Source organism: Myotis davidii, unplaced genomic scaffold, assembly GCF_000327345.1.
Source record: "Myotis davidii unplaced genomic scaffold, ASM32734v1 scaffold13, whole genome shotgun sequence".
NCBI classification, from domain to species: domain Eukaryota; kingdom Metazoa; phylum Chordata; class Mammalia; order Chiroptera; family Vespertilionidae; genus Myotis; species Myotis davidii.
In genome coordinates this window covers 3,393,211-3,415,309 of record NW_006286243.1, presented here as the reverse complement: position 1 = coordinate 3,415,309, position 22,099 = coordinate 3,393,211, and the positions used below count along the sequence as shown (strand labels likewise).

Sequence of the window (22,099 nt, the reverse complement as noted above, 5' to 3'; positions counted from 1 at the left end):
TTGGTATGCTTAGAAGAGCTTTGTAGAAAACACTATGTATGTGCCCAATAGTTGGGTCATCCCTGGTACTTTATGTAGAGACAAAAGAGGGCAGAACCACCACAAAGTTCAAGTAGAGTTACATAGTTCTGCTCCGATGAAGTAAAAAACAATTTGAGGAATTATGTATAAGAACATCCATTCGGCAGTAGAAAAGTTTTCCATTACTTAATAACTTACTTCCAGTTCTTTATCAATTGATTTCACTTCTATTTCCTGTGCTTCAGATACGTTTTCATCTGGAGTAACTTCAGGAACTGCTGGCAATGATATCTCAGCTATTTGCATAAGATTCGATAGTTTCTCATGAATTTCAATAACTCTAAAAATAACAAACATAGATGTATTTTATTTGAAGAGTTTGCAAAAGGCATTCATTTATTCCCAGAATTAATAATATGTGTAAAGTAAGCCCTCCATTATTTAACACTTTGTTTCTGGCATCCCTAAACCTAATCCATTTAAGTATTCCTTCATTCAAGAAACGCGAGGAAAGAGACACAAGTAAGATGAAAGATTGTCAGCTACCCTCCTCTGTGAAGGCCTCAGTGACAAGGGCATGTCCCTAACTTTAGCAAGCCTACTATTTATCACAAACACACCAAACTTAAGAATATTTTGGGATAAAAAAGCATCCTGTCAGTTTGATTACCTTGCAGAAATTATAATCATTTCCAGCTGGAAAAAATATCCTGTTGTTTCTGGATGTAAAAGGCAAGTACCTAATTTCCTAGTTTTGTGGCCTAGCTCTGCTATCTTGTATACTGTGTCTACTAGTAGGTCTTCTGTCATTTCATTAAAAAAAATTGCACAATAATCAAGAGTATGCCAGCTCTTGAAACATCGCTTGTTTTATTCTCTTTTGCACGGATACCCAAGAGTCCTTTGAAATGAAAATCATGGAGTATGGACAAGGCTCTCCAGAGAAGAACCAAGTCTGTGTTCTCAAAGCACCTACTAGGTGCCTAGCAGGTAATAAGCTGACACTGACAGAGATAGTAATGAGACTTGACCTTTTAAAGTATGTGCTTTCAGAGCTCTTTCTGGGTTGATCCTAGCAATAACCCTGAAAGGTAGGCAGAATAGGTATTATTTCCATTTTACAAGCTGGGGTCATAAGGACAGCAGAATCAAAACTAAAGTAACTAGGTAATGAAAAGAATAAGAAACAAACAAGGAGTTTGGTAACGTGGAATGAGAAAAGAGAGAAACTAGGCATGAGCTGAAGCAGAGAGTATAAACTAGGGAACAATATAAAATCTAATCTAATAAAAAACAAACATACAAATTGACCATACCTTCACTACGCCTTAAGCCATGCCCACCAGCCAATCAGAGTGACTATATGCAAATTAACCCAACCAAGATGGCAGCTGGCAGCCACGGAGCTGAAGCAAGCAGAAGGCTTGATTGCCCCAGCGATGGAGGAAGCCAAGCTTCCTGGCTGGCTCTGAGCTCCACTGAGGGCAACAAAGTTTCAATTATAGAAGGTAAATAAACCCCTAGATACCTGCTTTCAGCCAACTGTGGCCACGGAGCTGGAGCGAGCAGGAGCCGCTCTGAGCTCCACTGAAGACAACAAAGTTTCAATTATAGAAGGTAAATAAATCCCAGAATAAAGAAAAAAGAAAAAAAGGAGAGGCTGGGAGCTTCCATCGCTGGGGGCTTGGCCAGCCTGAAAACGGCCCTCAGCCTCTCACCCAGACTGGCGAGGCACCCCAGTGGGAACTCCTATATAATAAAACAGTTATATGCAAACTGACCCTAACAGCGGAACGACTGGTAATGACTGGTCACTACGACACACACTGATCACCATGGGGCAGAAGCTCAATGCAGGAGCTGCCCCCTGGTGGTCAGTGTGCTCCCACATGGGGGAGCTCTGCTCAGCCACAAGCCAGGCTGATGGCTGCCAGTACAGTGGTGGTGGTGGGAGCCTCTCCTGCCTCCTCAGCTTAGACCTTCTCCCCTCTGGCAAGTGGACATCCCCCGAGGGCTGCTGGGCTGCCAGAGGGATGTCTGACTGCTAGCTTTGGCCCGACCCCCCAGGGAGCGGGCCTAAGCCAATAGGTGAACATCCTCCGAGGGGTCCCAGACTGCAAGAGGGCATAGGCCGGGCTGAGAGACCTCCCCCAGTGCACAAATTTTTGTGCACTGGGCCTCTAGTAAATTAGATAAAGAGGAAAAGGTTAGACAAATGATGTGGTGGAGTTTGGGCTTAATTTTGCAACCCAACACAAAACTACATGAAGTTACTTTTTAAACACACCACAAATATTAGGCAAAACATAGTACAGACAACATCCTGTACTCTCTGTAAACTTCCTAAAGTGTCAGGAACAGTTCCTACAACCACCCCGGGTACTATTCTTATTATTCCCATTTTACTGAAGAGGAGACTGAGGCACTGGCAGGTTAAGTAACCTGCTCAAGGCTGCCAAGGTAGTAAGGGGCACAACTGGCATTTGGACCAAAGCAGACTGGATTCAGAATCTGTGCTTTTGACCACCTCAATAGCATACTCCTCTAAAAGAAAGATTGTTTCTCTAAAAATGTCTTCAAAAAAGTTCTCCCGTGGGTAACCTTGTATGTTACTGAGACAGCTTATTCTTATGACAAGATCAACAGTGAAAGCTAGATTGTGGATAATCCATCTATACTCGCCTGTTTAAGGGAACCCAGAAGGAGCCAACAGAGGCACTGCTGTAACTGGTGCAGGTAACATCTGAAATTTTCAGGGGCTTCATGTTATATGCATACAACAATAAAACCTGTAAGAAAATTAACAGTTATATAAAATGTGACATCAAAATCACACTCTGCCTCAAGAAATGCAGCATCACTTCTCAACATAATACCATTAACCTTTAAAAAAGTGTTTGTTTAGCCCTAGCCAGTTTAGCTCAGTGGAAAGAGCATTGGCCTATGAACTGAAGGGTTCTGGGTTCCATTCTGGTCAAGGGCACATGCCCAGGTTGTGGGCTTGATCCCCAGTAGGGGGCATGCAGGAGGCAGCTGATCAATGATTCTCTCTCATCATTGATGTTTCTAACTCTCTCTCCTTCTTCCTTCCTCTCTGAAATCAATTAAAAAGATATTAAAATATATGTTTCTTTGAAAGATAAAAATGAAGGCCTTTCTTTCAACTCACTTTAAAAAGAAATGATATGAACAAGAACTGTGCAAAAGTTATGAGATAAAAAGAACTGCTATTTGGTACCAACGTTATATTATGCTCGAAGAGTGACATTTCCTACTGTAGGTAAGTTTAATTTAAGCCTTTGAGAGCCCTCTACAGCAAGTTCTAAACGTCCACCTGGTGAATAGCTAACTCTGTTTCTTGGTACTTCTCAAACTGTCCTTTTCCCATTGCAGTCATAGCTGCTTCTCTGACTCCACTCACACTGTTCCCTTCCTCTTCGTTCCATTTACACACAATGTTCAATACACACACAATGTTCCAGTCCCCACCTTTAAGATGAAACTTCTCCTAATGATTCAGGCTCCAGTAGTTTCCCTGTTGTTTGAATTCTGACAATTCGTAGAATCAGTCCTACACAACATAGCACTTGTTTACAGTCGTGGGTTCATAGAATTTGAGATTCATAGAACCTTAGAAATGGTCTGCTTTTATGTCCTTTATTTTAGAGGAAAGAAAGTTGAGGCCCAGAGCTGCCAGACCAAATGGACTAATTAAGTACTTGCTTTTATCTCTGCTTCTTCACAAATCAAACTAAAATAAGAACAAACGGATTTTTTAAAGGCATAAATCCACAAAGCCAGAAAGAATAAGTGAAGAGGGGAGGCCAATGAGATGTTAACACTTGGAATGATGGAAAGCACTCGGAATAGCGTAGCTGACTCAGCAGAGTAGAGCGTAGCTGACTCAGCAGAGGGGAAAGGCTGTGTCAAAACTGCTTTTGGAGGGGTTGCCAATGAAAAGCAGAGGGATTGGAGGCATCAGAGATCTTAGACAACCACCTTCCTGTTATAGAAGAACGGAGAAGAACCAAGCAACGCTTAGAGAGATGGAGTTACATTTATTATTACTACACACGGGCCCAGAGGAAAATGTCTCTAGAATTCTGGGTGAAGTTACACAGGAAGTTTCCTGTATTTATACCTTTGTACCTTCTTTGTCTCCCAAATATGGGGTATTGAACCTGGGACCCTTCAGTCCACAAGCCGATATCCTACCCACTGAGCCAAACCAGCTAGGGCCCCTTTGCAAGTTCTTAAAGAGCCCCTATGTGCTGGGGTTTTGAGACCTCAACCAAAGGCTTGGCCTGGTGCCAGCACTGATAACTTCATCTGGGGAAGGTTTAATGGCCTCTCTGAAATGGGAGTGGTCTTATTTTCCTTATTATTTAAGCAAGCAAACATTTACAGAAGCCAAAATAGCAGGGTTAAAATTTCAAACAGCAGTTTTTATATAAGATGGATGCTTCATTCCCATCCCTTCTCTGAGTCCATGATACCAGGAGACTCCCCACTTCCCTTCCCTGGTCTCCTCCCTGCTAGCTTAACCCCCTCCTTTTTGCTCTCTGCTGTGGTTAAATCATAAAAGATCTATGCTTAGGAACATTAGGTACATGAATGGGTGCTGAACTAGAGAACACTGAAATTAAGTGAAAGCCTATATTCTAAACAAGAGACATCCCCTACCCCCCACTCCAGCCCTTTCCCAGAATGTATGAAACCAGACAGGAGGGAGTCTTAAAAAATCCTCTTACAGGAAATTGACCAAAGACAAAAGACCTACAGAGACTGGCATTTCAGCATCCTCCAATGAAACTGCTGGCTACTGCAATTACCCTGCAATGAAGCCTATAGATCATTAAGCCTGACCCGACATGCTTCTCAGTGTCTCCACATATGAATGGATAGCCAACAGTCACTAGACGTGAAATGAAAAGGAACTTGGAGAATCAGTTTTAAGACAGAGGGCAGAAGAAAACTTTAATGGAACCATAATTAATTTCCTCAGAGAGAAGAAAGACAATATTGCATCTGTGAAAAGGAGCACAGTGCTATTAACATGAGGCAATAAAAGAGATGAGAAAGAGCTCTTAAAAATTAAAAAAACTATATAATAATAGCAACTTAATAATAAAAGATTTGAAGAATATAAAGTAAACCTACATTTAAAAACATAAATAGGGAGTATGAGAAAAGAAAACACTCAATCTCAACAGAAATTCCAGAAGGTATAGATATAATCAGATTGAGAAAATTATCAAAGAAAAAATCTCCATTAACTGAAGAATTTATACTTTCAAGATTTGAATGGGGCACCCAAACTATCTAGCACAATGGATGCCACACCCAGGCATATCATGAGATTTCAGAAGCTCTGGGAATCTTCCCGAGGAAAAATGTCAAAGAACTAGAAATCGGAATGGAACAGACTTCGCGGTAGCAATGCAGGATTGCCAGACACAGTGGAGCAATGCCTCCCATGTTTTGAGGGGAAATAATTTTCAGCCTAAAAGATAATTATGCTGGAAAAAAAGGAATTAAACATTAAAATTATGACATTTCAGGTCTTTTTACTTCCTGTGTCAATCTATCTGTGCAACCCTGTTAGCATCTCAAGGGCCTGTAGTCATGCTATTGGCCACTGGCCAAGCCTGAATGACATGTGCTAACTAATAATTAATCCAGTCCTGTCCTAGGGTCTGAAACACACTGTGGGCCAGCCTTTGTCATCCTGCCAGCATTTTTGGCTTAGTTAGTAATTGAGTTAGATGTGTGTTATAAAGAAATCAATATTAAGAATTAGAGGACTTAGGCTTCCGTTCCTATTTTTGTCACTGAGTTGTGGCATTGTTGCTCAGCCTATATGGGCCTTTGCTTCCTGACCTGTAAAATGAGAGTGTTGAACTAAGTTTACACTCTCTTAGTTTCTTTTCAGATCTGACATTTGACTTGGGTGATACCAAGAGAAGTCAGAGAAGGTTTCCAGTGTAGCCTACTATATAAGCATCTTCTTGGGAACTCTGGATGCTCAAAACAGTGAGATAAGGTAGAATAAAGCTAAAAATCCTAAGGGGTCATCTTGAGACAAACTTTTGGTCTTGATCATATCTTTTTATTTTATTTTTTTAATATTTTTGATTTTCGAGAGGAAGAGAGAGGGATAGAGAAATGAAACATTAACGATGAAAATCATTGATCGGCTGCTTCCTGCATGCCCCCCTACTAAGGATTAGGCCCGCAACCCAGGCATGTGCCCTTGACTGGAATTGAACCTGGGACTCTTCAGTCCACAGGCCAATGCTCTATCCACTGAGCCAAACCAACTAGGACTGGTCATATCTTTTTAAGACTAAGCTCTAGCTGTACATCTCTTTGACTTATATCAGCCATTCTTTTCATTGTTGCTGTTTTGTTGTTGTTGTTGTTGTTGTTGTTGTTGTTTAAAAGAATAACATGTCTGGAAAGTTCATGAAAATGACAGTCCCTGGAAGTCTTTCTGTTGTCTGTCTCTAGAAAATACTGAAATTGATCAAAACATGCTTCGTTTGTCGCAAAGTTCTAGTGAAGAGCTCACAATGTGGTTCTACTATATTCTACTAATTTTGTCAAATAGGATCAGATAATTTCTAGCCTCATACTTAAGAAGTTATAAACTTAACTCTAAAGTATCATGGTATGAAATATTTAGTCCTCTGAATTATCTAAAAAATTTATATGAAAACTAGAGGCCCAGTGCACGAAATTCATGCAGTGGGGTTGGGGGGAAGGAGGGGAGGGGGTCCCTCAGCCTGTGCCCTCTTGCAGTTCGGGACCCCTCGAGGGATGTACAACTGCTGGCCCGATCCCCGGATGTCCCAATCATCCCAGGGATTGAGCCTAAGCCAGCAGTTGGACATCCCTCTTGCAATCCAGGTTCCCTCGCTCCTTACCACCCACCTGCTTGCTCCTTACTACTCAGCTCACTGCTCCTTAGTGCTGCTGCAGAGGTGGGAGAGGCTCCCGCCACCACCGCTGTGCTAACCAGCCATGAGCCCGGCTTCTGGCTGAGCGGCGCTCCTCCTGTGAGAGTGCACTGACTACCAGGGGGGCAGCTCCTGCATTGAGTGCCTGCCCTCTGCTGGTAAGTGCACATCACAGCAACCGGTCGTTCTGGTTGTTCCACTTTAACAATTGCTTGGGCTTTTATTATATAGATCCCCAGTCCCAGGATTTCTACTCTGCTGCCACCAGCATCCATAGTTCCCACAGGCATTTCTGCTTCAGTGTGGTAGGTAAACTAAAGTGGACTGAGAAGATGAATTAATCGATGTTAACTTGTACTGTTATCCAATGACCGTCTAAGTCCCTGGAAAGTCTAAAGCCCTAAGTCAGATATTAATTTCTATTACCATCCTTCCCAGGGGCTACCCATGCCTGCAGCCAGACCATCGTTGAAGACTCCATGCAGGACCACACTTAGGAATGCAGACTTGGAGTCAGACTGCTCCAGTCCTGACTTCATACCAGCTGGCATTCCTCCATCCTGTGTCTCAGTTTCCTCTTCTATAAAATAGGACTAATGATAGACAGTATCTACCCCAGAGAGTCGCTCTGAAGCTAATAATAAGTGCTTGGGACATTGTAAGTGTTCACTAGTGCTATTAGCTTGTGGGTTTCATGAGCTTCAGCCAGTTATTCAACATGAAACCAAAGGCCGATTAAAATGAGCAGTAGATGTACCCTTGAATAAGCCAGTATTTGAATAGTCAAACAAATTTCAGGGTTACCTTACAAAAGTATAGAATCTTAGGACCAAGAAGATCTAGCCTACCCAAGTCAGTATTTCCTGATTTTTTTGGCTGAGATTTATGGCAGCAACTACATCTTTTATCACGGCCCAAGAGATACACACTAATTGTCAAAGGGGAAAAAAAGTCCCTGAACGAAGAAATGGGAAAACTGTATGTTCTGAGTCTCTGCTTGTGGCTTAAGAAAATCACTCAAGCAGCCTGTTTCAATCAGAATTTGTTACTTGGTGCTCTGCTTCTAATCTCTGTTTACACCAGTTCGTGCTTCCATGTTAATTGTCAGACATGGTTGTCGATGGGTGAAACCGTGTTGTTCTAATTATGAGCCACAGATGTAGTCTTAGCATTAACGTCTCAGATCATCCTGTTCCAGATGGCTATGGGTGTGATATTTCTACGACCTTGTGAAATGAACTTTATAGTTGGTACTTTCTTTCCCATTTTTAAAATGCCAGCTGCTTGGGTAAACATTCTGCTTCCCAACTATGTAATCTCTCTCTTTCCATGCCCACTACGAACGGATGTACTCTTTTATCATGTTGTTGGTTTTCTTGCCAGCAAATAAATAAATTCTGGCATATGCTGAAGAGTGACCTAAGACATTTCCTATTTTAACATGTCCATCATGAGACAACAGTTTCAGAAAACATTTTCACTTACTGTATGTGGTGCATGATGATACTTTTTTCTTGTATCTAATTTCTTTTAAAAAAATTACCACTCAGCACCCACCATAGTGACTCCATGACCCAGGGGTATTCTCGGAACTACAGTCTGAAAACGACTGCACTAAATTTCTCAAAACAGATGACAGATTTATTATTTCAAAATGTATATGGGATATCTGGCAAAGATTTGACTTGGAATGGGGTGGAAAGGCAAGTACTTTCAAAATGTGAGACATAGCTTTAAATGTTTCTGGGAGTGGCATCTTAAAGCTTCTCTTTTTGTATGAGTAAGAAGAAATATGTAATTGACCAAGAGTTAGCGAGGTTGTCAGCCTGAGGAAGCAGAATTGGAGGGGGTGGGGGGTGCTAACTGAGAAAGGGTGCTGGAGAGCAAAGAGAGGTATGTCCAGGAGGTTTGCAGTCTAACAGGCGTCACAGGAGTCAAAGGAGCAGCAGAAGCTACCGGAGGCGAAGCTAGAGGGGACAGCACTTAAGAGCTGAGAAATGCAGAAATGGGCCAATGCAGGAGACAAAAAGTAAATAAAAACACTAAATAGGGCAAAACTTATGCAGCAGAGGTTTTATGGGGGAAAGCCTAAGGCTCTTCTTAGAGAGCAAAGCAATAAAAGGAATTCTGTCATAGCAAGTTCCTCTGTAAAAGTCTGTAATGACAAACTGCTCCATTTTTAAAAGCTTACCCTCTCTACAAGACATTCCAAGAATCTGAATCACTGTTCAATCTCCAAGAGTTCAAGGACTGATATTGAACTTGCTCCCCAACACTTGCCTGCCCTTCAGTTAGCTCTATTGCAAATGTGTAGCCATGCATATGGACATAGATATCGAAAAAGGTAAAGATAATAAATATTAAAATAAGGAGTTACAGGTGTGATACTAATTTGTAAATAACATTTACAGGCAAACTAAGGTTTTTCTCCCGCCAATTTGCTATGAACTTTAATTTTGCTGCTTAGGCACAGTTACTCTCTTTTCTGCACAAGGTAGGTAGCTGAAAAATCTATAAAGAGATATTGTTGCTAATCTTTAAAAGGTGCTTTTAAATAATGTTTAGCAAGTGTATTACATAAATATCTGAAGTTGTCAAACTTTAAAACCGCAAAATAATTTGATATAACAAATGACAACTACTATTTATTGAGGTTATGTGTTTACACAGTTATCTCAAATTACAGATGAAGGTAACCATGCTACAGAAAAGTTACTAATATACTGAAGTGCAAAAACATTGTTAAGTGACAGAGCTGGAATTCAAATCGAGGCCATTTGGCTCCAGACTCTGTGTTCTAAACCATTACACTAATGTGAGCAAAGTAAATAAATAATTATTCCCAAACTGTGTAAAGACAAAGAGAATATTCAACAGCAACCAATTAAGTAAGTCAGAATACTTTTAAAGCAACAACAGTTTGATTCTCAACAGCAGCAATATAAAAGAGTAGATGACATTTTCCATATACTGAAATAAACTAATTTCCAATCTTGAATTCTTTATTCTATAAAAACTTATTTCACAAATAAATGTAAAACAATAACATTTACCAGGCAAACAAAAATTGAGAGTGTTTGCCTCCAGAAGAGCCCAACCAAAGAACATTCCACAGTACATACTTCTACAAAAATTAAGAAAAAAGATCCTAGATGGAATGTCTAAAATGCAAGGAAACGTTAAAAAAAAAAAAAAAGCAAATAATGAATATGTAGAAAAATATATAGGTAACCAACTTGTATAAAAACAACTTTAAAAAAAATATTCTTTGGGCTTTAAAATGCACAGTAATATCATATAAGCCATTAGAGGGGTAAAAACATTTACTAACTTTCGACTATGTTATGTATGTTGTCCTGACAGTACCCACTATAAGCATGGAAAAGGGGTGAATAATTTCAAAACTCACATCTAGAAACAAATTAATGATAAAAGATAATCAACCCAAAAGAAAGGAAGTAACAAAATTAAAAACAGAAAAGCTAAGACAAGTAAAAACACAAAGTAACATTGTAGCTTTAAAATATTAGTATTTACATTAAATGTAAATGTATTAAATTCTCCAGTCAAAATAAAAAATTGTTAAACTGTCTTTAAAACTATCCAATGCATACCTTTTATTTAAAAACAAAATTAAAACACAAGTACACAAAAGGGTTGAAAGTAAAAGGTTGGAAAAAGATACATTGAAAATAGCTCCACAAGAAAGCTATTTTCCTCCAATAACATCAAATAAAACAGAGGTTATGAGGAAAGATCCACATTATTACAAAAAGGCTATGAATCACTTCACAATGATAACATTCTCAATTCACCAAGAAGATAACAGTTAGCAATCAGATTGTGCCTAAGGATACACCCTCAGATGGTGTAAAGCAAAATTTGACAGAACTACAAGGAAACAGTAGATGACAACAATCACTGTGAGAGACTTAAACATAATTCTTTCTGCAATTGATTTAAAAAAAGGCAAACAAAAATATAAAAATCAGCAAGAATATAGAATATTTGAATAAGACTAGCCAAACTGATCTTTGAGACATATATGTACAACTGTCTCAATAACTGAGGAGTACACATTGTTTTTAAGAGAAATGGGATATTTACATAACAAACTTTTTCCTAGAGGAAAAAACAAGTTTCAACAAATATTAATCATACAGAGCATTTTTTATTACCTCAGAGCAACATAATCTAGGAAGAAATAAAAACGATAACTAGAAACACTCCATATAGTTCAGAATTTAAGAAACACATGTTGAAATGGCTCATGAGTAGAAGAAATCATAGAAATTGGAAGACGATTTTTAACTGAATCATGATAATACTATTAAAAAATATGTAGGATGGAGCCAAAGCAATGTTTAGAGAGAAATGTATGGCCTTAAAATGCATATATTAGGAAAGAAAGGACTTAATATTGAGCTAAACAGCTAGCTCAAGAATCCAGTAGCTAGGAAGGTAAAGTAGAAGTATATATTGATTAATGAAATAAAACTAACCAATAAGAAACCTTTGGTGACAATGATCAAGAAAAAGTACACAAATAAGAAGTGAAAAGGGGCACTTCACTACAAATATAGCAGATTAAAAGTGAAAAAATTTTAAATAAAATGGGAAAATTCCTGGAAAAAGCAACTTAAATAAAACTGACTCAGAAGAAATAGAAAACCTCAATGTTCTACAGAGTTTTGGCATAGTTACTATTAGAACAGATATTGTCCCAAACAGAACTGTTACCAACTCCAAATGCTTAACAACTACCTCTAACTATTGAGAATTATATCACGAGTCTTATATTTTCTCACACACACACACACACACACACACACACACACACACACACAGGAGACCAATTCCAGCATGACAGTGGGGCTGCATCTGGGAGTGGCTGAAGGTATTTCCCCAAACCTGAATAGGATACATTAAATTGATTCTTGGCTGCCAGATAGTTAAAAGGCATCTTAATCTACATGTTATTGCCTTCTACTGGCCAAACACCAGTACAGCCTTAGGCTAATTCCCCCATTCTGACAATGGACTCTGTACCAAACCCTGAACCTTTGAAGTGTATATCTCTGCCTCGCCTCAGGACAAGTTGTGTTAATAAAATGTATGGAGTCCTGGGGAGGAAGAGAACCTAAGACCTGAGAACCTAAGGCCTTAGACTTAAGATCTTAGAACTTAACTTCTTTAGCTAAGCTCCTCTGACCCCCAAATGGCTTTCAAAATTATATCTCATCTCCGGACTCTTTATTAGTCTCTGGATTCCTATTTAATCTTTGCACAGCCTTTTCCAGATTCCTGAACCCTTCTTGATGCTGGGACAAGAACCCCAGCACGCGCGCGAGCACACACACACACACACACACACATACAGCTAAGAACAGATGGCTTTACTGACGATCTCTTACCAAATATTTGAAGAAAAAGGTTACTACAAATTTCACCACAAGAGAAAAATATAATTATATTTATCAACTCATTTTATGAGTCTAGCAAAAGCTTGAAACAAAATAATATCTCACAAGGACAGTATGAAAAGGAAAATTTATAGCCCAATATTACTCTCAAAAGCAGTGATGAAAATCTAATACAAAACATAGCAAACTGAATCCAGTAAAATTAATACATTATGACCAATTCGAGTATCTCAGAAACACAAGGTTGATTTAACATTTAAAAAAATACATTAACATATTAAAAGACAAAAACCATAAAGTCATCTTAATAGACACAGTAAAATATTCATGATAAAAATTCTTAGCAAAGTGGCAATAGAAAAAAATACTTCCTTAAATGTGATAAAGAGTAATTACAAAGAAAAAAAAAGTCAAACATATGTAATGGTGACCCCTTGGAAAATTTCCCTTTAAGATTAGGGAAAAGGAAAATGATCTCAGCTTGAAGACTTTCCTAGGATTTTCTTGGTCAGATTTATTCTATTAGACAACATAGTTTCTATATTGCTGTATTTTTTTGTCTATATAAAAGGATATTCTCTACTCTGAAAGTTAAACATTATCTCTAAATATAAGATTCAGCTTTGTAATTATGTTTCATACCATAGGTTCTACTTCCTTTGGAGGTCTTTCCAGGGGAGGGATGTACCATTGAAAGCAAAGTTCTTTGTTTAAAGCTTGTATTGCCATATCTGATGAAACCGACTCAACAGTACTTTGGCTGGAAAGCAACTTTAATGATAAAATGGAGTGTACGGAACTGTCACGATGTCCCTGGGGAACAAACCAAAACATCAGTTTAATTGCTGGTAATGAATTCATTCAATATTGCAAACATTCATTGGATATACAGTCAACATGGGCTACATTGGATAAATCTGGAAATTGTTTCAGCTTGTGTTATGGATGTGGATCTTAAAACTGTCCCTGATTACCATGGCGAGGATTCTCTTACAGAAAAATATGCTTTGAAACCCAGAGGACTCAATAAATGTTTTCCACTTTGGCGAGTATCCCAAATTAAAGATCTAGAAGTGAAAATGTCCATGCCATCATTTCACTCTCAAGGTCACCATGGATTCTAAGAACATCCTCTTCTACATTTTTCTGATTTATTTAGTGGCAAATCTATTGAGAGTATGGTCATAATTTTTTGCAGTGCCATAAGCAAAATAAGATACAGCATTTGCTCTAAAATGTTAAAATCCATTGTTCTCATTTCCTTTGTAAATCTGGGCCCAGCTTCTTTGATGAAACTTTGTCCCTGAATCAAAAGTTTTCAAGAATCATAAGTGTTAGAATTTCACAAATTATTTACTTAGTTTTTCAAGTTGATTGATATCAACAAAATAAGGCTAGCCAGAGAGATAATAGTAGTGTTAATATCTGAAGTCTAAAAAGGACCTTCTTCAATGGGGTGTGACATAATTTCAAAATTAAGTTCTTGTTATTCCCAATATTACATCATGGAGGCTGGGAAGCAATTCTACTCCCCTCTTGACATCTAAGTTATCTCAAGGCTCGGTGACCAAGGAGACCATGTCAGTGGCCAGAAAGAAAGGCCTGTTGTTTCTATAAGGCTTTATACCTCCCCTTATTTCTGAGCCTATTCAAGATAAAATATAAGGCTGTCAATGCAAGTCTTCAAAATAAAAGGAAAAGAAAAAGAAAGACATTGACCTTTCAAGTTGTCTACTGACACAAGAAAAAAATGTGCCTTGACTGAAAGGTAGAATTAAAGGTGAAAACTTCAAAAATGTCAAGAAACTATCATGAAAGGATATGATAAGCCAGAATCTTCACTTGATAGCACTATGATACTAAACGCACAACCAATATGTACAATAATCAAAACTATCAGAGTTAAATAATCATATTAAAGTGCCTAATTAAGGTGAAGTCTGCCCAGTTGGTGTGGCAGTAGTTGAGCCTTGACCAATCAACCAGGAGGACATGGTTTGATTTGGCTCAGGGCACATGCCTGGGTTGCAGGCTCGATCCCCAATGTGGGACATGCAGGAGGCAGCTGATCAATGATTCTTCCTCATCATTGATGTTTCTATCTCTCTTTCTCCCTTCTTCTCTGAAATCAATAAAAAAAATATTTTTAAAAAATTAATTCTATGTCAGGCAGTTCACCAAAAAAATCAGATGAACAATTAATTCACAAAAATAATTTATCATATTTTTCATATCTGCATGTCTTTCAGGGGTCTGATAACTCTTTCAGCAAAGAATTTATCCTATATAATATAGAGCTAATATGCTAATTAGACTGTACAGCAGAATGACCTTCCAGACGACCCTCTGGACAAAACCGGGGCTGCAAGGGCCGGTCAAGGCAGTCGGGGCTGTGAGGGCCGGCTGGGGCCTCTTGTACGAATTTTGTGCAACAGGCCTCTAGTATTTAATAACTAGCTAAATGTAGAAAATAATCAAATAGCTTTCTCTTTAATATATACAGTGTTTATTAGCATTGGCATGATGGTCTAGCAATGGTGAATTTTAACAGAAGTCATTATCCAAATAGGCATGTAATTTTCCATTAACTTTAAAAACATTACCTAGCTGCTAATGGGATTAATTACATCTGCTAATTGATGGGATATACTATATATACTGAGTACTTTGATATGTTTGATTTATTCTTTGAAAGGAATGAAATCCAGACCTGCCAGGAAAACTGTTGTTTGCCACAGTTCCATAAACAAGTCACTCTGCACAAATATTTGGCCTTCCACAGACTGTCACAGGCATAGTCTAAACATGGATAATTCAAAATCGTGCACAATTTTAATCATATCCTTCTGGGGTGGTGGGGGGGACTTTTAGCCTGCTTTGTGCGGCACCTTTGTTTGGCCATCACGCAGATCCACAATACTGAGGAGCAGGACACACAGCAAGGACAGTTCTGGTAAGGCATCTACTCCTTTGTGTGTGTGTGTGGGGGGGGGGGGGGGGGGGGCAGGTTTAAGTAGCAAATCATGGAAGGAGTTTGCTTGAAACAGTCTCCAGAGTGATTAAAGGCTCAAAAAATGTCATTATAAAAATCAACCAAGCTTGGAGTTTATTTTTTAAAAAATCCAAAAGGCTTTATGAGTGTTAGCTGTCTCCCCCAGTGAAACAAACACATGATTAGGTGGCTTACACCTGTCAGCCAGGAAGCAGTGATCCCCAGAGCTGACTATCCTTGGCGAGTGTTACACTAATTATATCCAAAAAAAGAGCAAACAGGGTGCAACAACCCTTCGATAACATTGCTGCCACTAGAGATGTCACATGCAGCTACAACACATTCAGGGCTGTACATTGGAGCACTGTCCTGAGGAACTGGGTAAGGATAGGCTGCCCTTAATACGAAAATACTCAAGCAGAGCTCCATTTAGAACAGTGTTGAAGAAGTCACACATACTAGTTTCCGAACTCCTGTGCAATATTCACACGAATGCACCTGTTTACACTACAGTTCTGAGCCTTCCCATTCTCTGGCCCCTACTCCAAACGCCTGAGGCACCTGGACACTAGAATCCTCAAAGGCAGTCTCAGTTCCCAGGGGTTGGGGAGTGAATCAGAATCTGGTGTTCGCTGGAAATTATTTCATCCCACTATCTACTGCTTCCATCCCTGGAGAAGGCCAGGCATTCACATTACATTCCTGCCTTTCCCATCTCCTCTCACTCATCTCCCTGGGAGAGAGTTACTTGATTGGTGAATTTGGAGAATAGAATTTTGGATATGCATAGTTCTGCTCTTGTCTTAAGAGCGAATGATTTGTAGGGAGTGAATATTCTATGCGCCTTCATATGACATATTTTAAAGGGGACTGTGTCCCCACAGATTTTTAAGGAGGCCTGTAGTGACCAAAACCAAAACAAAACAACAAAACATCACATGGCTGGATTGGTAAATCTGTCCACTTTGCTACTGACTACTAGGAAGCCCATTTTCCAGTAAATATAACTATGTCCTAAAATGTCAACTTTATGGTCCATAAAGGCAAACATGTTTGAACCCCAATCTGTCTTACTCTTTTATTTCTCAAATTATTTAGAATCTGGGCAGGAAATGACAATGCTGCCAATACCCTAGTATCTAGGAATTAATTTGAAAAATTCTCCCATGTGGATTCCAATACATTGTCTTGGGGACAACTCCTTAACCCCGACTGACAATCACTGCTTTAACTGAATTCTTAAATATTCCTTGGTGGGTCTTCCCACTACTTTTTAAAAACCACAGTTTATTAACAGTCATTTTAAAAAAATCATTATGTATTAACAGTCACCCCCACTCTCACTCAAAACAGTGATTAAAAAAAAGTATTATCCACCTAAAACGTAAGTTTACTAGTAGGATGTAGGTTATCATTTTCTAATAGGACAAGATGAGCAAAGATTCTCAATTTGGAACAAGCCAGTTTTCAGGTCACTTCTCTGAGATGGTTGACAATAGAAATGTGGTCAGGTCTGGCATGGGCAAGCCTATAATTGCAAAAATTAAAGTGCTATAATGGTGAAGTCCAAAGTCAAAATAATTCAAAATAAATGAGTAATTTTTTTCTAGTTTTGAAATAATTCTATGCAATTAATTTGATTTATTCATTTCACAAATACCTATTGGAAGCTTAAAATACACTATGTCCACTTGAGTGTTCTATTAGAATCTCAAACTCTATCTACAGAGCATAAGAAACCAGCCTCCTCCACACATGTTCTCATTCTCCGGCTTCTGCTATATCCGCTAATGGAGTTACCATGCCCTGAGGATCACAGACGAAGTTCCAATGTTGGAATAGACTGAGAATTTCCTCTTCTTTACTTTCTGTCTTCATAGGGACACTAAGGTGTTTTGTTTCCAATTTTACTTAAGCAGTATCTTTTACATGTACCCTTTCCTTCCCATTTCTGAGGTCATACACTTCATTACCTCATCATCTCTCTCTTGGATAACTCCCTTTCACCTATCCTTTGCCAATCAGCCCTTACCCACTATTCAAAAAATAGCTAATAGATTTAAATTGTTACATTTTATCAGTTACTAACCCTGCCATTTTCTCTTTTAAAAAAATCTATGAAGTTCTGTGATTTTCTTCTGCTCGAACTCTACCATGTTTCTCTGCTACCACAACAAACAATGTACAAGGAGGAGGCATTATCGATTTCTTTTTCTCTGCCAACTAAGAGTATCTGGTATACTGTTAGTATTCAACATATGTTTGTTGAAGATACCAAACTGCAAAATGTTGAAGATACACATTTCTATGTTCAATATGACCCTTTACTTTTCAGTATCTTCCAATCTATCCTTTTTGGTAGCTTATTGAAACATTACTAGTATTCAAGACCCTAGTAGCTTTAAAAAAAACTTCATTTATACTACCTCTTTTTATTTCTCTTCAATAGGTAACTTAAAAGAAGTTTCCACATTACATATTTTGGGAAAGTCCATCCAATGTAATAACATTTTGAAAAACAAACTTCAAACTTTTAATTTATTTAAAATTTTTACCCTACTTATTCACATGTATGATTCTAAGGAATACACACAATGAATGATTTGAAAAATACATGCAAAATGACTGCCAGAGAGATGTTATTTGCAGGAATAAAGAAAATTCTGAGGCATTCTGAAGATTTATGAGAGCAGCCATAACACTTGAAATATGAACTTTCCTAAAAATCAGGATGTTTGGTTGGCTTCTCGATATGGCAAAACAGAAAGGGGCCGCCCCAGGAACTCTGGGGGAACCTAGAAATCTTCGTGCCAGCATTGAGATTAATGTGCTCCCTTCAGAAACATAAGGATCGCTTTAGAAGTTTTATGACAATCTCTAATGTTTTAAAACATTACCTTGGCTGATGATTCAAGTAAGTTTTTTTCTAAACAACATTGGTTTTCCAATTCTTGAAATAGTTCTCTTGGAAATTCATCAATACAAGAGGAAGAATACAGAAGTAAAAATTTTTTAAGAAAGTTATGCATTTCTTTTTGGCGCAAAATCAACCCAGAGTTGAAAAGGGACGTGAGAAGTGTATCATCTGGTAAAGAAATTCCAGAACCTGGCTTTGGAGATGCTGAAGGAAGAAAAATACCTTCATTTAGAGTTACATTAGATAGCAGCACGGTCTCAATATTATTGAGTTTTATTCACTAACCACTGTCCTGTACCTCCCACCTCAGCTCCCAACAACCGCCCTCCATTTTTAGAGCTTATATGCTAACGGAATTGCCTCTGGCCACAGAAAGGAAAGAAAATCTCAGAAGCATGTCAGGATGTTAATTCAGGCTCCAAGATTTAAAAATGTAAAATATTCTATCGTGTTTGAGGCTCTTCCCCCTCCCCCAAAGATCTTAAAGCAAGAATTTAGGTGCAGGAAACTTATTTGAAGTGATCTAAGGAGCACAAGTGAGGCAATCGGCAAAGTGTGACAGAGGAAAGGAAAGAGCCCATTAGAGTGAGGTAATGAATGGGCTACAACTATGAACAATGAAGGCTCAGTCCTGACGGACCCTTCCGAGAAAAGGACTGTCCATCACAGGACTGGGAAGCTGGAAGGTTAACCTCGCAGTTCCCCACTTCATTCGCCCAAGGCTACTCCCAGATGTGTGGAATCCTGGGCCTCAGTAAGAGAAAACTCAGAGCAGAAAAGCAGTACACTGTGGGCACCTGATATGGGAAGTGCCAGCAGGTGAATTCAGAGGTGAGCTGAGTTGATATGGAGCAGGATCTCCTGCACTGACTCATGTCTGCTTCCTTCACCACTGAACTTCTATTGTTCTCACACCTACTGCAATGCACCTTTTACCCCTGATGCCTTCTGAGTGCCTGTTTCAGAAGTTAGCAAACTCCTGATAACTATGCTTAGCCACTCTGCAGCTATTAGCCCTGCTGGCTTCTCTATCACTAGGACCTGGGGTGGGTCTCATTGAATCACCAAGTTCATGGGCACAGATTAAAAACAATAATATACATTGTCATGAAACCACAAAAGGGACTGATGTAAAGGAGACGTTACCAGTTTTTCTGGATATTCTTTAGATACATCAATGATAAAATAAAAAACTTAACAAAACAACTCCATGGAGTTACATATCCTATCTGAAGTCATACATTTCTTCTCTTTTACATACTGGATACTAAAAGATTCTCTCCTTAAAACCAAACTTTCACCTTGTTCATTTTATAAGCTTGTCAAATTATGATCACTTTGGTTCTTTTGTGTTGTTAACCCTCACCCGAGGATACGTTTCCATTGATTTTTTGAGAGAGTGGAAGGGAGAGGGAGAGACAGAGAGTAAGAAACATCAATGTGAGAGAGACACATTGATTGGTTGCCTCCTGCATGCACCCCAACCAGGGCTGGGGATCAAGCCTACAACCGAGGTACTTGCCCTTGACTAGAATCAAACAGGGGACCCTTCAGTCCAAGGGCCAATGCTCTATCCACTGAGCCAAACCAATTAGGGCGATTATTCTGGTTCTTAACTGTTTCAAGCCATGGGTCAATTTGGCAATCAATAATATTTTTAAGTGCATGAAATAAAACATATAAAATATCAAAGGAAATCAATTATATTGGAATATTATTGTATTCAAGTGTCTGTGTGTCTCAGGTTAAGAACCTCTGAAATTTTTGTTTTCTGATGAGAATTCACTCAGAAAGATATCAAAAGTATTTTATAATTCTAAATAAGAAACATGACCTAAACAGAAATAGGAAGGACATATGTTCTTTCTTAACACATCAAAAACTTACCTAGCAGCTTGCTCATGTTATTAATCCTTTGCAGGTGAATGTAGTAGCGTAGTAGAAGGATCCAGGTAATATCTACTTTAGTCGGAGTCTTTTTTATAGCATCTGTGTACTCAGGTTTGTCATCAGTTTGGTAAAAAAATGGATGACCAGTCTGGAAGGCAACTTGGTACTTATCTAAAAGTTAAAAAATAACAACAAATATGCTTTTCTTAAAAAAATAACAACATGAAAAAAGTCCAATTTATAAAGGAAAGACCAACACATATGACTACATTTGATTTTTTAAAAAATTGTGCCACAAAAAAATAAACACAAAGTTAAAAGATAAACCATAGACCTAGAAAAGATATTTAAAGCACATGTAAAGTGATTCTCTCTAATATATATAACCCTTGCATCAATCAATAAGAAAAATCAAACAGTCCAATAGAAAAATCAAACAGTCCAAAGACCTGGTTGGTGTGGCTCAGTGGTTGAGAGTCAACCCAGGAACTAGGAGGTCACAGTTTGATCCCCAGTCAGAACACATGCCTGGTTGTGCCTCCATCCCCAGTGTGGGGCATACACAGGAAGCAGCCAATCAATGATTCTCTCTCATCATTGATGTTTCTATCTCTCCCTCTTCCTTCCTCTCTGAAATCAATAAAAATATTATTTTAACTGGACAGAGAATTTCAACAGGAAACTCACAGAAAAGAAAACCCAAATGGCCAAAATTTTTAGCATCACTGAAAATCAGAGAAATGCAAATTAAAATCAAATATCATTTCACTTCCCTAAGGAATTGACAGGCACTAAAATCTGAAAATGATAAGTACTGACAATAATATAAAGAAATCATAATTCATATACACTCAAACATACCAAGCAAAAAATCTGTGTATGAAGACAAAAGGTCCACAGTGGCAAATTCCGGGATGCTAAGTAATGCCGCTTGACTGACTTGATCAGTCCTAACGTTCTTCTTTCCAATAAGCAAGTTAATTGCCAGCACAGCTTTACTGACCTTAAATAAATGCATAATTAGAATTAGTAAATGTAAGCTTTCTGACTCATAGATCACTCATTACGTAAATAATGTGAAGGAGAGAATTCAAAAAATAGCATTCAACATACATGGAAGACAATACAAAGACAACCTCAAAAATAATGTTTTCCCCAGCATGCGTAATATATCATAGTCAAATGAATTATCACTGTTGGCAATTTAATTAATGTATAAATCACTTTAAATAGGCTACCTCACCTAGCTATGACAGATATTTGCCAAAATGTCAAATATGTGCACGTGTGTATCTGCCAATATCTTCTTTAAAGAAAAGTTGAAACAAACAAAGCCAGGTCTGGCTAACAGTGATTAAAAACACTATATTAATGGAGGGGATGAGGACACAGTTGTAAAACCTTAACTAATAAAGAATTTAAAGATAAAAAAACCACACTATCTATATTAAAAGTATAAATCTTCCCAAAGAAACCTCATTGGCCCAAAGGACATGAAAGCGTCCTTTCTCTTATACAAATACATTGTGTTACCTTAACAGCTGGAAGGTGAAAAATACCGATATTACAACAAAAAGATGATTAAATAAACATCACACCAACCTGTGCAGCAGCTCTTATCGCAATCCAGGCCAGTGAACTGTATATTTCAAATCTGTTTACTGTTGGTTCTTTAATAGAACTATGCCTTCTGGTAAAAGCCTAAAAAATGTGGGAAATGTTTCATGATAAAGACATATATAAAGATATCATAAAGTTTCCTGATCAATTTTCTCATCTTCTGAAGATGACAAGTTAGTAGAATAATATGTAGCGATTAAGAAAAACAATGTCTATGTATCTATTGTCATGAAAAGATGTTAAAAATATATTGGGGCAGAAAAGTGTGTTACAATAC

At 38.3% G+C, this 22,099-nt stretch overlaps 1 protein-coding gene across 1 annotated transcript in view; it reads right to left on the bottom strand.

Annotated features, from left to right (window-relative positions):
- CFAP54 (cilia and flagella associated 54) overlaps positions 1-22,099 on the bottom strand; it is a 236,245-nt gene that overhangs the window by 31,673 nt on the left and 182,473 nt on the right. Inside the window, exons 60-66 of the mRNA XM_015559991.1 lie at positions 21,805-21,903; positions 21,064-21,205; positions 20,200-20,373; positions 18,293-18,516; positions 13,046-13,216; positions 2,704-2,810; positions 220-361 (exon numbers count right to left, since the gene is read on the bottom strand). Of these exons, the coding sequence (XP_015415477.1) occupies positions 220-361; positions 2,704-2,810; positions 13,046-13,216; positions 18,293-18,516; positions 20,200-20,373; positions 21,064-21,205; positions 21,805-21,903 (1,059 nt within the window). The remainder of the gene's footprint in view (positions 1-219; positions 362-2,703; positions 2,811-13,045; positions 13,217-18,292; positions 18,517-20,199; positions 20,374-21,063; positions 21,206-21,804; positions 21,904-22,099) is intronic.